We start from the raw sequence: 15,525 nt of genomic DNA, 5'->3' as shown, positions 1-15,525 counted from the left end.
CTCTCCGGGGTATTCCTGTTACTGGGCCCATCTGTAGGAGACACGCAGTGACTGAGTACATGGTATATATGTGATTATCCTGGGAATACAGAGGACGGGGACATCTCTCTGGGGTATTCCTGTTACTGGGCCCATCTGTAGGAGACACACAGTGACTGAGGACATTGTATATATGTGATTATCCTGGGAATACAGAGGACGGGGACATCTCTCTGGGGTTTTCCTGTTACTGGGCCCATCTGTAGGAGACACACAGTGACTGAGGACACGGTATATATGTGATTATCCTGGGAATACAGAGGACGGGGACATCTCTCTGGGGTATTCCTGTTACTGGGCCCATCTGTAGGAGACACACAGTGACTGAGGACATGGTATATATGTGATTATCCTGGGAATACAGAGGACGGGGACATCTCTCTGGGGTATTCCTGTTACTGGGCCCATCTGTAGGAGACACACAGTGACTGAAGACATGGTATATATGTGATTATCAGATGCTGGGTGTATATAGGGGACCCCCATACCTGCTCTCCCCTGTACAATAAATGTCTCCTCTTACCCAGTGATGTGAGGGGCCGGTGATTCTCCATCATCACGTCCTTGTACAGACCCCTGTGTTCCTCTATATACTCCCCTTCCTGCATGGAGAGATAGACAGTGACATCCTATAGGCACCTGACACAGACAATGATACAGTCATCACCCAGACAGATCCCCCGGTGTTACTGTTTAACGTCCCATTCCCAGCAGTCACCTCTTCGGTCACATCCCCCGCGCCATCTGTACCACCGGGGTCCGCGCCACCTGTATTACAGTAACACCGGGGTCTGTACCACCTGTATTACAGTAACACCGGGGTCTGCACCACCTGTATTACAGTAACACCGGGGTCTGCACCACCTGTATGACAGTAACACCGGGGTCTGCACCACCTGTATTAGTTACACCACAGTCCGCACCACCTGTATTACAGTAACACCACAGTCCGCACCACCTGTATTACAGTAACACCGGGGTCTGCACCACCTGTATTACAGTAACACCGGGGTCCGCACCACCTGTCTTATAGTAACACCAGGGTCCTCGCAGCCTGTATTACAGTAACACCGGGGTCCGCACCACCTGTATTACAGTGACACCGGGTTCCGCACCACCTGTATTACAGTAACACTGGGGTCCGCGCCACCTGTATTACAGTAACACCGGGGTCCACACCACCTGTATTACAGTAACACCAGGGTCCGCACCACCTGTACTACAGTAACACCAGGGTCCGCACCACCTGTATTACAGTAACACCGGGGTCCGCACCACCTGTATTACAGTAACACCGGGGTCCGCACCACCTGTATTACAGTAACATCGGGGTCCGCACCACCTGTATTACAGTAACACCGGGGTCCGCACCACCTGTATTACAGTAACATCGGGGTCCGCACCACCTGTATTACAGTAACACCGGGGTCTGCACCACCTGTATTACAGTAACACCGGGGTCCGCACCACCTGTATTACAGTAACATCGGGGTCCGCACCACCTGTATTACAGTAACACCGAGGTCCGCACCACCTGTATTACAGTAACACCGGTGTCCGCACCACATGTATTACAGTAACACCGGGGTCCGCACCACCTGTATTACAGTAACACCGGGGTCCGCACCACCTGTATTACAGTAACATCGGGGTCCGCACCACCTGTATTACAGTAACACCGGGGTCCGCACCACCTGTATTACAGTAACACCGGGGTCCGCACCACCTGTATTACAGTAACATCGGGGTCCGCACCACCTGTATTACAGTAACACCGGGGTCCGCACCACCTGTATTACAGTAACACCGGTGTCCGCACCACATGTATTACAGTAACACCGGGGTCCGCACCACCTGTATTACAGTAACACCGAGGGCCTCACCACCTCTATTACAGTAACACCGGGGTTCGCACCACCTGTATTACAGTAACACCCGGGTCCGCACCACCTGTATAACAGTAACACCGGGGTCTGCTCCACCTGTATTACAGTAACACCAGGGTCTGTGCCACCTGTATTACAGTAACACCGGGGTCTGCTCCACCTGTATTACAGTAACACCAGGGTCTGTGCCACCTGTATTACAGTAACACCGGGGTCTGCTCCACCTGTATTACAGTAACACTGGGGTCCGCGCCACCTGTATTACAGTAACACCGGGGTCCACACCACCTGTATTACAGTAACACCAGGGTCCGCACCACCTGTACTACAGTAACACCAGGGTCCGCACCACCTGTATTACAGTAACACCGGGGTCCGCACCACCTGTATTACAGTAACACCGGGGTCCGCACCACCTGTATTACAGTAACATCGGGGTCCGCACCACCTGTATTACAGTAACACCGGGGTCCGCACCACCTGTATTACAGTAACATCGGGGTCCGCACCACCTGTATTACAGTAACACCGGGGTCTGCACCACCTGTATTACAGTAACACCGGGGTCCGCACCACCTGTATTACAGTAACATCGGGGTCCGCACCACCTGTATTACAGTAACACCGAGGTCCGCACCACCTGTATTACAGTAACACCGGTGTCCGCACCACATGTATTACAGTAACACCGGGGTCCGCACCACCTGTATTACAGTAACACCGGGGTCCGCACCACCTGTATTACAGTAACATCGGGGTCCGCACCACCTGTATTACAGTAACACCGGGGTCCGCACCACCTGTATTACAGTAACACCGGGGTCCGCACCACCTGTATTACAGTAACATCGGGGTCCGCACCACCTGTATTACAGTAACACCGGGGTCCGCACCACCTGTATTACAGTAACACCGGTGTCCGCACCACATGTATTACAGTAACACCGGGGTCCGCACCACCTGTATTACAGTAACACCGAGGGCCTCACCACCTCTATTACAGTAACACCGGGGTCCGCACCACCTGTATTACAGTAACACCCGGGTCCGCACCACCTGTATAACAGTAACACCGGGGTCTGCTCCACCTGTATTACAGTAACACCAGGGTCTGTGCCACCTGTATTACAGTAACACCGGGGTCTGCTCCACCTGTATTACAGTAACACCAGGGTCTGTGCCACCTGTATTACAGTAACACCGGGGTCTGCTCCACCTGTATTACAGTAACACCAGGGTCTGTGCCACCTGTATTACAGTAACACCGGGGTCTGCTCCACCTGTATTACAGTAACACCAGGGTCTGTGCCACCTGTATTACAGTAACACATGCTTGCCTACCTGACCCTCTCCAAGAGGGAGAAAATGCTCTGCTCCTGGACTTCCCTGTTAATGTCTGATTACCATCACCTGTGTTGAACAGGTTAATTGCTAAGAAAAGGTGTTTCACCGCAGGTAATGGTAATGATTCATTATGAGGGTCCTCGCAGCCTGTATTACAGTAACACCGGGGTCCGCACCACCTGTATTACAGTAACACCAGGGTCTGTGCCACCTGTATTACAGTAACACCGGGGTCTGCTCCACCTGTATTACAGTAACACCAGGGTCTGTGCCACCTGTATTACAGTAACACCGGGGTCTGCTCCACCTGTATTACAGTAACACCAGGGTCTGTGCCACCTGTATTACAGTAACACATGCTTGCCTACCTGACCCTCTCCAAGAGGGAGAAAATGCTCTGCTCCTGGACTTCCCTGTTAATGTCTGATTACCATCACCTGTGTTGAACAGGTTAATTGCTAAGAAAAGGTGTTTCACCGCAGGTAATGGTAATGATTCATTATGAGGGTCCTCGCAGCCTGTATTACAGTAACACCGGGGTCTGCTCCACCTGTATTACAGTAACACCAGGGTCTGTGCCACCTGTATTACAGTAACACCGGGGTCTGCTCCACCTGTATTACAGTAACACCAGGGTCTGTGCCACCTGTATTACAGTAACACCGGGGTCTGCTCCACCTGTATTACAGTAACACCAGGGTCTGTGCCACCTGTATTACAGTAACACCGGGGTCCGCGCCACCTGTATTACAGTAACACCGGGGTCCGCGGCACCTGTATTACAGTAACACTGGGGTCCGCACCACCTGTATTACAGTAACACCGAGGTCTGCGCCACCTGTATTACAGTAACACCGGGGTCTGCTCCACCTGTATTACAGTAACACCAGGGTCTGTGCCACCTGTATTACAGTAACACCGGGGTCTGCTCCACCTGTATTACAGTAACACCAGGGTCTGTGCCACCTGTATTACAGTAACACATGCTTGCCTACCTGACCCTCTCCAAGAGGGAGAAAATGCTCTGCTCCTGGACTTCCCTGTTAATGTCTGATTACCATCACCTGTGTTGAACAGGTTAATTGCTAAGAAAAGGTGTTTCACCGCAGGTAATGGTAATGATTCATTATGAGGGATGCCCAGGAGCAGAACAATGTGTCCCTCCTGGAGAGGGTCATGTTGGGAGGTATGTGATAAAGTAGCACCAGAGGCTGCTCCAGCTGCACTATAACAAGGCACCAGAGGCTGCTCCCCCTGTAGTACAACAGCCTGGCACCAGAGCTGCTCAGCCAGTATAGAATAATAATAATAATAATATCATTACCTGCTGCCAGACACAGCAATGGCCGCTCTCTGCTCCGGCTGCCAGACACAGCAATGGCCGCTCTATGCTCCTGCTGCCTTGTGGGAGTCTGAGTGATTATAAGTGGGCGGAGCTCACAACTGACGTCACTGCACCCTTCTGCTGCTGCTGTTGGAACGGGCTGCTGGAGGGGAGGAGCCTCTGCCAATCTTAGGCTACATCCGTCCTGTGCGTTCCAACTTACTTCCGGGCTGTGCGTTCCAAAAACAGGAAGCTAGTTTTCATCGGCTGCTGCAGCCGCAGGGTGCCCATCGGAAACTGGTAATGGCGTCTCTACAGGAGGAGCAGCCTTTAGTGTCCTATTATTATACATTGGGAGCAGCATGTGGTGTCCTGTTATTATTATACAGGGGAGCAGCCTGTGGTGTCCTGTTATTATTATACAGGGGGGCAGCCTGTAGTGTCCTGTTATTATTATACAGGAGGAGCAGCCTGAGGTTTCCAGTTATTATTATTATACAGGGGGAGCAGCCTGTGGTGTCCTGTTATTATTATACTGGGGAGCAGCCTGTGGTGTCCTGTTATTATTATACAGGAGGAGCAGCCTGTGGTGTCCTGTTATTATTATATAGGGGAGCAGCCTGTGGTGTCCTGTTATTATTATACAGGGGGAGCAGCCTGTGGTGTCCTGTTATTATTATACAGGGGGAGCATCCAGTGGTATCCTGTTATTATTATACAGGGGGAGCAGCCTGTGGTGTCCTGTTATTATTATACAGGAGGAGTAGCCTGTGGTGTCCTGTTATTATTATTATACAGGGGGAGCAGCCTGTGGTGTCCTGTTATTATTATACAGGGGGAGCAGCCTGTGGTGTCCTGTTATTATTATACAGGGGAAGCAGCCTGTGGTGTCCTGTTATTATTATACAGGGGGAGCATCCGGTGGTATCCTGTTATTATTATACAGGGGAGCAGCCTGTGGTGTCCTGTTATTATTATACAGGAGGAGTAGCCTGTGGTGTCCTGTTATTATTATACAGGGGGAGCAGCCTGTGGTGTCCTGTTGTTATTATTATTATTATTATTATTATACTGGGGAGCAGCCTGTGGTGTCCTGTTATTATTATACAGGGGGAGCAGCCTGTGGTGTCCTATTATTACTACTGTACAGGGGGAGCAGCCTAAGGTGTCCTACTATTACTACTATACTGGTGGAGCAGCCTGTGGTATCCTGCTCTTATTATACAGGAGGAGCAGCATGCGGTGTTCTGATATTATTATTATACAGGAGGAGCAGCATGCGGTGTTCTGATATTATTATTATTATACAGAAGGAGCAGCATGCGGTGTTCTGATATTATTATTATTATTATACAGGAGGAGCGGCATGTGGTGTCCTGCTATTATTATTATTATACAGGAGGAGCAGCATGTGGTGTCCTGCTATTATTATTATACAGGAGGAGCAGCCTGTGGTGTCCTATTACTATTATACAGGGGGGCAGCCTGTAGTGTCCTGTTATTATTATACAGGTAGAGCAGCCTGTGGTGTCCTATTACTATTAGTATACAGGGGGGCAGCCTGTAGTGTCCTGTTATTATTATACAGGCAGAGCAGCTTGTGGTGTCCTATTACTATTATACAGTGGGCAGCCTGTGGTGTCCTGTTATTATTATACAGGGGGAGCAGCCTGTGGTGTCCTGTTGTTGTTGTTATTATTATTATACAGGGGGAGCAGCCTGTGGTGTCCTATTACTATTATACAGGGGGGCAGCCTGTAGTGTCCTGTTATTATTATACCAGGGGAGCAGCCTGTGGTGTCCTGTTATTATTATTATTATTATTATTATTATTATTATTATACAGGGGGAGCAGCCTGTGCTGTCCTGCTATTATCATACCTTGGGGGCAGCCTGTGGTGTCCTGTTATTATTATACAGGGGGAGCAGCCTGTGGTGTCCTGCTATTATCATACATGGGGGCAGCCTGTGGTGTCCTTTGGTTCTTGTTATTATTAATATTATAGAGGGGGAGCAGCCTGTGGTGTACTGTTATTATTATACAGGGGGAGCAGACTGTGGTGTCCTGTTATTATTATACTGGGGAGCAACCTGTGGTGTCCTGTTATTATTATACAGGAGGAGCAGCCTATGGTGTCCTGTTATTATTATTATACAGGGGGAGCCGCCTGTGGTGTCCTGTTATTATTATACAGGGGGAGCAGCCCGAGGTGTCCTATTACTATTATACAGGGGGGCAGCCTGTAGTGTCTTGTTATTATTATACAGGGGGAGCAGCCTGTGGTGTCCTGTTATAATTATTATTATACAGGGGAGCATCCTGTGGTGTCCTGCTATTATCATACTCGGGGGCAGCCAGTGGTGTCCTGTTATTATTATACAGGGGGAGCAGCCTGTAGTGTCCTGTTATTATTATACACGGAGAGCAACTTGTGGTGTCCTGTTATTATTATTATTATAATACTGGGGAGCAGCCTGTGGTGTCCTGCTCTTATTTTACAGGGGGAGCAGCCTGTGGTGTCCAGTTATTATTATACAGGAGGAGCAGCCTATGGTGTCCTGTTATTATACAGGGGTAGCAGCCTGTGGTGTCCTATTACTATTATACAGGGGGGCAGCCTGTAGTGTCCTGTTATTATTATACAGGTAGAGCAGCCTGTGGTGTCCTATTACTATTTTTATATAGGGGGAGCAGCCTGTGGTGTCCTGTTATTATTATACAGGGGGGCAGCCTGTAGTGTCCTGTTATTATTATTATACCAGGGGAGCAGCCTGTGGTGTCCTGTTATTATTATTATTAAAATACAGGGGGAGCAGCCTGTGGTGTCCTGCTATTATCATACATGGGGGCAGCCTGTGGTGTCCTGTTATTATTATACAGGGGGAGCAGCCTGTGGTGTACTGCTATTATCATACATGGGGGCAGCCTGTGGTGTCCTTTGGTTCTTGTTATTATTAATATTATAGAGGGGGAGCAGCCTGTGGTGTACTGTTATTATTATACAGGGGGAGCAGCCTGTGGTGTCCTGTTATTATTATACTGGGGAGCAGCCTGTGGTGTCCTGTTATTATTATACAGGAGGAGCAGCCTATGGTGTCCTGTTATTATTATACAGGGGGAGCCGCCTGTGGTGTCCTGTTATTATTATACAGGGGGAGCCGCCTGTGGTGTCCTGTTATTATTATACTGGGGAGCAGTCTGTGGTGTCCTGTTATTATTATACAGGGGGAGCAGCCTGTGGTGTCCTGTTATTATTATACAGGAGGAGCAGCCTATGGTGTCCTGTTATTATTATACAGGGGGAGCAGCCTGCGGTGTCCTGTTATTATTATACAGGGGGATCCGCCTGTGGTGTCCTGTTATTATTATACAGGGGTAGCAGCCTGTGGTGTACTGTTATTATTATACAGGTAGAGCAGCCTGTGGTGTCCTATTACTATTAGTATACAGGGGAGCAGCCTGTGGTGTCCTGTTATTATTATACAGGGGAGCAGCCTGTTGTGTTCTGTTATTATTATACAGGTAGAGCAGCCTGTGTTGTCCTATTACTATTATACAGAGGGGCAGCCTGTAGTGTCCTGTTATTATTATACAGGTAGAGCAGCTTGTGGTGTCCTATTACTATTATACAGGGGGCAGCCTGTGGTGTCCTGTTATTATTATACAGGGGGAGCAGCCTGTGGTGTCCTGTTATTATTATACAGGGGGAGCAGCCCGAGGTGTCCTATTACTATTATACAGGGGGGCAGCCTGTAGTGTCCTGTTATTATTATACAGGGGGAGCAGCCTGTGGTGTCCTGTTATAATTATTATTATACAGGGGAGCATCCTGTGGTGTCCTGCTATTATCATACTCGGGGGCAGCCTGTGGTGTCCTGTTATTATTATACAGGGGGAGCAGCCTGTAGTGTCCTGTTATTATTATACACGGAGAGCAACTTGTGGTGTCCTGTTATTATTATTATAATACTGGGGAGCAGCCTGTGGTGTCCTGCTCTTATTATACAGGGGGAGCAGCCTGTGGTGTCCTGTTATTATTATACAGGAGGAGCAGCCTATGGTGTCCTGTTATTATACAGGGGTAGCAGCCTGTGGTGTCCTATTACTATTATACAGGGGGGCAGCCTGTAGTGTCCTGTTATTATTATACAGGTAGAGCAGCCTGTGGTGTCCTATTACTATTATTATACAGGGGGAGCAGCCTGTGGTGTCCTGTTATTATTATACAGGGGAGCAGCCTGTGGTGTCCTGTTATTATTATACAGGTAGAGCAGCCTGTGGTGTCCTATTACTATTATACAGGGGGGAAGCCTGGGTACTTATGTATTATCTGGGCTCCCATGTTAAATGCACCCCATTTTTTCATACCCCTACTATCCAATTACGCATGGAGTTGATTTTATATAGTGTGGCGAGCGAAGCGAGCCACCATTCCCGAAGCGTGGAGAGCGCAGCGAGCCCCGCGAGGGTACGCGGTGTCATAAGAGAAACGGGAGCCCAGATATTACATAAGTACCGAAGCCTGTAGTGTCATGTTATTATTATACAGGTAGAGCAGCTTGTGGTGTCCTGTTATTATTATACAGGGGGAGCAGCCAGTGGTATCTTGTTTTTATTATACAGGGGAGCAGCCTGTGGTGTCCTGTTATTATTCTGCAGGGGGGACAGCAGGCAGCCAATACCTCATGTATACATACATAATGTACACCTCCACCTCTTCTCCCGCGTTCTCTGCTCTCACCACTACTGCCTAACTCCTTCCGCGTTCTCCGCTCTCTCCACTATTGCCTAACTCCTTCCACGTTCTTCTCTATCTCCACAAATGCCTAACTCCTCCCTCGTTATCTGCTCTCTCCACTACTGCCTAACTCCTTCCACGTTCTTCTCTATCTTCACAACTGCCTAACTCCTCCTGCATTCTCTGCTCTTTGCAACTGCCTAACTCCTTCCGTGTTCTCTGCTCTCTCCACAACTGCCTTACTCCTCCCACATTTTCTGTTCTCTCCCTAACTCCTCCCACATTCTCTGCTCTCTCCATAACTGCCTCACTCCTTCCGCATTCTATGTTCTCTCCACAACTGCCTAACTCCTTCCGCATTTTCCTCTCTCTCCACAACTGCCTAACTCCTCCCGCGTTCTCTGCTCTCTCCACAACTGCCTAACTCCTCCCGCGTTCTCTGCTCTCTCCACAACTGCCTAACTCCTCCTGCGTTCTCTGCTCTCTCCACAACTGCCTAACTCCTCCCGCGTTCTCTGCTCTCTCCACTCCTGCCTAACTCCTCTTGCATTCTCTTCTCTCTCCACTCCTGCCTAACTCCTCCTGCGTTCTCTGCTCTCTCCACTCCTGCCTAACTCCTCCTGCGTTCTATGCTCTCTCCACTCCTGCCTAACTCCTCCTGCGTTCTCTGCTCTCTCCACAACTGCCTAACTCCTCCTGCGTTCTCTGCTCTCCCCACAACTGCCTAACTCCTCCCATGTTCTCTGCTCTCTCCACAACTGCCTAACTCCTTCCGCGTTCTCTGCTCTCTCCACAACTGCCTAACTCCTCCTGCATTCTCTGCTCTCTCCACAACTGCCTAACTCCTCCTGCGTTCTCTGCTCTCTCCACAACTGCCTAACTCCTCCCGCGTTCTCTGCTCTCTCCACAACTGCCTAACTCCTCCCGCGTTCTCTGCTCTCTCCACAACTGCCTAATTCCTTCCGTGTTCTCTGCTCTCTCCACTCCTGCCTAACTCCTCTTGCATTCTCTGCTCTCTCCACAAATGCCTAATGCCTCCTGCGTTCTCTGCTCTCTCCACAACTGCCTAACTCCTCCTGCGTTCTCTGCTCTCTCCACAACTGCCTAACTCCTCCTGCGTTCTCTGCTCTCTCCACTCCTGCCTAACTCCTCTTGCGTTCTCTGCTCTCTCCACAACTGCCTAACTCCTCCCGCGTTCTCTGCTCTCTCCACAACTGCCTAACTCCTTCCGTGTTCTCTGCTCTCTCCACTCCTGCCTAACTCCTCTTGCATTCTCTGCTCTCTCCACAACTGCCTAACTCCTTCCGTGTTCTCTGCTCTCTCCACTCCTGCCTAACTCCTCTTGCATTCTCTGCTCTCTCCACAAATGCCTAACGCCTCCTGCGTTCTCTGCTCTCTCCACAACTGCCTAACTCCTCCTGCGTTCTCTGCTCTCTCCACAACTGCCTAACTCCTCCTGCCTTCTCTGCTCTCTCCACAACTGCCTAACTCCTCCTGCGTTCTCTGCTCTCTCCACAACTGCCTAACTCCTCCTGCGTTCTCTGCTCTCTCCACAACTGCCTAACTCCTCCTGCGTTCTCTGCTCTCTCCACAACTGCCTAAATCCTCCTGCTTTCTCTGCTCTCTCCACAACTGCCTAACTCCTCCTGCGTTCTCTGCTCTCTCCACAACTGCCTAACTCCTCCTGCGTTCTCTGCTCTCTCCACAACTGCCTAACTCCTCCTGCGTTCTCTGCTCTCTCCACTCCTGCCTAACTCCTCCTGCGTTCTCTGCTCTCTCAACTCCTGCCTAACTCCTCCTGCGTTCTCTGCTCTCTCCACAACTGCCTAACTCCTCCTGCGTTCTCTGCTCTCTCCACAACTGCCTAACTCCTCCTGCGTTCTCTGCTCTCTCCACAACTGCCTAACTCCTCCTGCGTTCTCTGCTCTCTCCACAACTGCCTAACTCCTCCTGCGTTCTCTGCTCTCTCCACAACTGCCTAACTCCTCCTGCGTTCTCTGCTCTCTCCACAACTGCCTAACTCCTCCTGCGTTCTCTGCTCTCTCCACTCCTGCCTAACTCCTCCTGCGTTCTCTGCTCTCTCCACTCCTGCCTAACTCCTCCTGCATTCTCTGCTCTCTCCACTCCTGCCTAACTCCTCCTGCGTTCTCTGCTCTCTCCACAAATGCCTAACTCCTCCTGCGTTCTCTGCTCTCTCCACAAATGCCTAACTCCTCCTGCATTCTCTGCTCTCTCCACAACTGCCTAACTCCTCCTGCGTTCTCTGCTCTCTCCACAACTGCCTAACTCCTCCTGCGTTCTCTGCTCTCTCCACAACTATATAAAAAGTTTTATTAACTGTAATTCTAGTTATGTTATTTATGTTCTTGTTTGTGAATGTGGCTTGAAATATGTGGGAAGAACCACACGCCCTCTAAAACAAAGATTTTTGGAACATCGCAGAAATATCATAAATAAAGTTTATACACATAGTGTATCCAAACATCTCCTAGAGAAACACTCCAGTGACCCCAGTAAAATACGATTAATAGGTGTGGAACATATCCCAAAAACCATCAGGGGAGGAGATCGTTTTAAAACTCTCTGCAAAAGAGAAGTTTTTTTGGATGTACCAAATGAATTCTATCTTTCCGAGTGGCCTCAACGAGGCAGTGGAGCTCAATAGTGTGATTTAAAAAAACTTCAAAAAACTTTAAAAAATTATTTAAAAAACTATTTTTAAAAAACTATATATATTTTTATATGTATAACACTATGAATTCCCATATGCATATTATTCTTATTTAAATACCTCTTATTATTATTTATCATCAAGATTTATCTAGAATGTTAATCTCTAATGGTTATTTTTGTCTATATGTATTACCATCACGATCTTTTCTCATTATATGAGCTGTTAATGTTTAAAATATATATCATGGTGTTAGCAAACGAAAACATCATTTAAACCAAAGTTTTATAATGAATATAAGAAATTCTTCTATATGCAATCAACATATGTGGTTAATGTACATTGTGCATCATCACTTGTCAGGAAAAATGTTTTCTTAATATGGATCTGGTTTTTGGCCACAAGATGTCGCTCTTTCTGTTCCCTTTACCATCTACTATAATCCTTATTCCCGATAGTAATAGAGCTTTGCTATACGTGATATACGTGCGGTGCGGTGCGTCTAAATACACGCCCACACACGACTTCTACAGGAGCGTGATCTCCGATACCTGGATGTCCGGGTTGTATATTCCAAAAAGAGGCTTGAGACGCACGCTACCAATGAGACGGCATAGTTAGCGCATTGGCTAATGCATACGTGCGCTCCGTCCCACGTGCTTACCAGCCTCCATGCTGATAAGCTAACATCCGCTTTGTTTATATCACCATAGTTACAAGCGTGATGATCAAAACGGGGGATTGTCCCCTCTCCACCAATGACAGCACAATGCACTTCGACCTTCATAATAAATGTGAATATAAAATGTGTTTCATTAATCGTTTTCTATATGTTTAGATATTTTATTATTCCTCTTTGCCTCCTTGTTCATTCTGCCTCATTTCCCATACTTTTTGTGTATTTTCAACCATTATTATTGCTAAACCAGCACAGGTGCACTTCATCTGCCATTAAGAACAGGGTATAAAAACCCTTGCATATCACTCAGAACTATCCTTTGATAAAGCTACTTCTAGGTAGCGAAACGCGTCAGGAGTGATCCAACCAGCACACCACTCGCCACCAATTGCCTGCCTATCTTACTGGACCCAAACCAGCCGTTACCAGAACTTCAACTTCAATCTCCTATCCGCACAATTGTTAATCCGTGGGGAATTCGCCTCACCAAGTGATGGACTTCGCAGAATTGCTTTCCTGAAAAGGATTAAAATCCACATTTGGACGGACCGGCGGTAAATATACATCCTAAGGAGACATTATTTGATATCTCTGGCTAAATACTCTTACGGCATACTAGGAATGGATCCAGTCTAAGCAGCTACAATTTGCATATAAATGGTGTTTCTGCTGGTTTCTTATTGTTGATTTTATTGTGTACCCCCCTTTTTTTATATATAATTAAATTTTATAATTCAATTTCTAGCGCTACTATTGTATATTTTTTTCTGTCTTTCTCCCTAGGGACTCTCGATCCCTTGTTTAGTAGCTGCTTCACATTGCAACCCTTCCCAGCGCCCAATTGTGCTGTTCTACAGCCGCCCCCCTCTTTTTTCCACTCTTTGCGAGCTTTTTTTGGGCAGCAGGTATGGGTTGCTTTGTGAAATTTGAGGAAAGAATGAACAGGAGGCAACTCTATTTTTCGAAATGGGACACCCCCCTAGAAGGGGATCCCAGAAATGTTGATTGTAATCTTAAAGATGACTTTTATGAACTTGAAAATTTGTTAAAATTGGAAATGCGCCATTGGTTGGATAGTGTCAACCTTCAAAAATATGTCGACAAGAAAATGATCCCACGAGGTCTAAGGCTATTCAAGCCATCAATCTTTCAGGGTGACACCCGTTATCAGGAAGAGTGGGAGAAATTATTGGACACATGCTCCCTATCTCTTATGGAATTAGTGATTAAATTCAGAAAAGAAAAAACTAAAAAAGCTGAAATAGATATTGAGACCTTAAAAACCAAACTAGAACCCTCTGCTAATACCAGGGAATATAAAGAGAGAGATGATTTAGTAACAGAGAGAGTATCAAAATTTGAACAAACTCTGATAGAAACAAAATGTAAAAAATTCAAAAGAGATCTTGAAGACTATCAGACTGGAGCAGTGAGGACCTATAGATCTAATAACAGAAAGCCTCAGATCGACAGGCCGTCCCAGCCAGATAGATCGACTAATTACAGATACACCCCAAAAAATGAATATTATAAACCCCCCAGACGTACCAGTGAAAATGGACGTAAGGAGACTTTCAGATTTCGAAAGACATCCTACTCCAACCAAAGAAATAATGATACACAATACGAAAGAGGGTCAAAACACTATAATACTTCGGATCTAGGCGCAAGACCTAAAGATCCATCCACACTAAATAGAGACAAAGATACCCAAGATCATGAGGTTTTTTTAGACTCACAAACGAGAAGAAAACAGTACAGTCCCCTCTTAAAAAGAGACCGACAATTAGGAACCCCAAAAAGACGAAGAAATTCAAGTTACGAGGAAGAAGAGGAGGTAGACAGACACAATACAAAAGGTGGAAGACACTAAATAAGAACAAAAATGAGACTAAACAATCAACCATCTTTAACCTTTCCTCTAAACAATTATCCAAAACAGAGATCTCCCTTTTAAATCGTGGTCTAAAATTTGCACCATCAAAAAATCCTAATATCTTTGAGCTCTTTGTTGAGCTCAATAGGTATATAAGAACCCTTTGTCGCAAACGTTATTTTGCAAAGAAAAACCTAAATAGGATCAGTGACCATGAATCGACACCCATATTACTTGATTTTGAAGATAAACAAGCTCTAGAAGATCTTGCTGATCTTCTAGAAGAATCGTCCTCCCCCAAAAGGAAAAAACTCTTTGACCTAAAACAACCATTTAAACTACAATCTGAATTTTTTCCAATTAAAACCAAAGGAAGCAGCGTTGAGAGTTTTTACAGAACAACCCTCAGTGATTTCAAAAAATTGTGTGAAAAAACTGAGAATAACCCAGATAAAACATCTAATTTAAATAAATGGGAACTCAAAGCACTTAAAAAATTAACTAAAGATTCCTCCATAATAATCAAAGAAGCTGACAAGGGGGGAGGCCTTGTTATTCAAGACCGGACAGACTATATACTTGAGGCAAATCGCCAATTGGAAAATGTCAAATTTTACTCCAAATTAAATAAAGATCCAACTGCTCCCTTTCAAACTGAGTTATATAGTTTGCTTGAGGATGCCCTCACTGATGGGGTTATTTCCAAACAGGAATTCCGTTTTCTTTATAATGAGCACCCCCTGACCCCTATCTACTATCACTTACCCAAGATTCACAAGTCACTTTCCTCACCCCCAGGGCGTCCTATAATTTCGGGTATAGATTCACTTTCCTCCAATCTTTCATTTTATGTTGATTCCCACTTACAACCGAGGGTGTCTTCCCTCAGGTCTCACATCAAAGATTCTACCCATTTTTTACAACTAATTCAGAAAATTGATTGGAAAGACACATATGCCTTTCTTAC

At 46.8% G+C, this 15,525-nt stretch overlaps 2 protein-coding genes across 3 annotated transcripts in view; both read right to left on the bottom strand.

Moving 5' to 3' along the window:
* LOC146009803 (uncharacterized) overlaps positions 1–15,525 on the bottom strand; it is a 131,673-nt gene that overhangs the window by 71,340 nt on the left and 44,808 nt on the right. The window lies entirely within an intron of this gene.
* LOC146007345 (uncharacterized) overlaps positions 1–15,525 on the bottom strand; it is a 49,862-nt gene that overhangs the window by 15,211 nt on the left and 19,126 nt on the right. The window contains exon 6 of the mRNA XM_083145693.1: positions 563–641. Coding sequence (XP_083001819.1) covers positions 563–641 — 79 coding nt within the window. The remainder of the gene's footprint in view (positions 1–562; positions 642–15,525) is intronic.

This window comes from Crinia signifera, chromosome 6 (genome assembly GCF_055691185.1).
Source record: "Crinia signifera chromosome 6, ASM5569118v1, whole genome shotgun sequence".
Taxonomy (NCBI): Eukaryota; Metazoa; Chordata; class Amphibia; order Anura; family Myobatrachidae; genus Crinia; species Crinia signifera.
This window is presented reverse-complemented; position numbering and strand designations above follow the sequence as displayed.